The 479-nt window shown below is 69.3% G+C and overlaps 1 protein-coding gene across 1 annotated transcript in view; it reads right to left on the bottom strand.

The window, feature by feature from the left end:
• Window positions 1–250: 250 nt before the first annotated feature.
• The window catches only part of TMEM8C (transmembrane protein 8C), a gene marked incomplete at its 5' end in the record, with an annotated part of 8,721 nt that continues 8,492 nt past the window's right edge, over window positions 251–479 (bottom strand). Inside the window, one exon of the mRNA XM_005871802.2 lies at window positions 251–414. Coding sequence (XP_005871864.1) covers window positions 265–414 — 150 coding nt within the window. The remainder of the gene's footprint in view (window positions 415–479) is intronic.

Raw genomic sequence — 479 nt, 5'->3', positions numbered from 1 at the left:
GGAAGGACCGAGACCCAGGGCGCTGCAGGCTGGTGATCGGCCGCCTGAGGCCCGGGAGGAGGAGGCGGCGTCGCTCGGCCCCAGCAGGAACGCAGGAAGTGGGTTCTCCGGAAGCGCTGGGCACAGAGGGCTCCCCAAATCCCCAGGACCCTCGGAATCCGAGGGCAGAGTCGCTCCTGGACACTCGGGGCCGGGAAGGACAGCAGGATGCGCCAGGCACGAGACCGGGCGGCGGGGGCTTGGAGCCGGGGTCGGGGGTCAAGGTCAGATACAGGCGCAGCACAGAGTGGAGCAGTCCAGCTTGGCCGGGGGCCCCGGGCTCCCCGCCTTCTTGTTGACCTTGGGCAGCAGCAGGATGAAGGACATGGCCAGGGCGCAGTGGTAGAAGCTGTGGACATAGGTGTAGTCCCAGTCCTGCGGGGGGAGGGCTGTCAGTGCGCCTCTGCCCTGTCCCCGAAGCTCCCTCCTCTCCAGGCCCC

Source organism: Myotis brandtii, unplaced genomic scaffold (genome assembly GCF_000412655.1).
Source record: "Myotis brandtii unplaced genomic scaffold, ASM41265v1 scaffold357, whole genome shotgun sequence".
Taxonomy (NCBI): Eukaryota; Metazoa; Chordata; class Mammalia; order Chiroptera; family Vespertilionidae; genus Myotis; species Myotis brandtii.
This window is presented reverse-complemented; position numbering and strand designations above follow the sequence as displayed.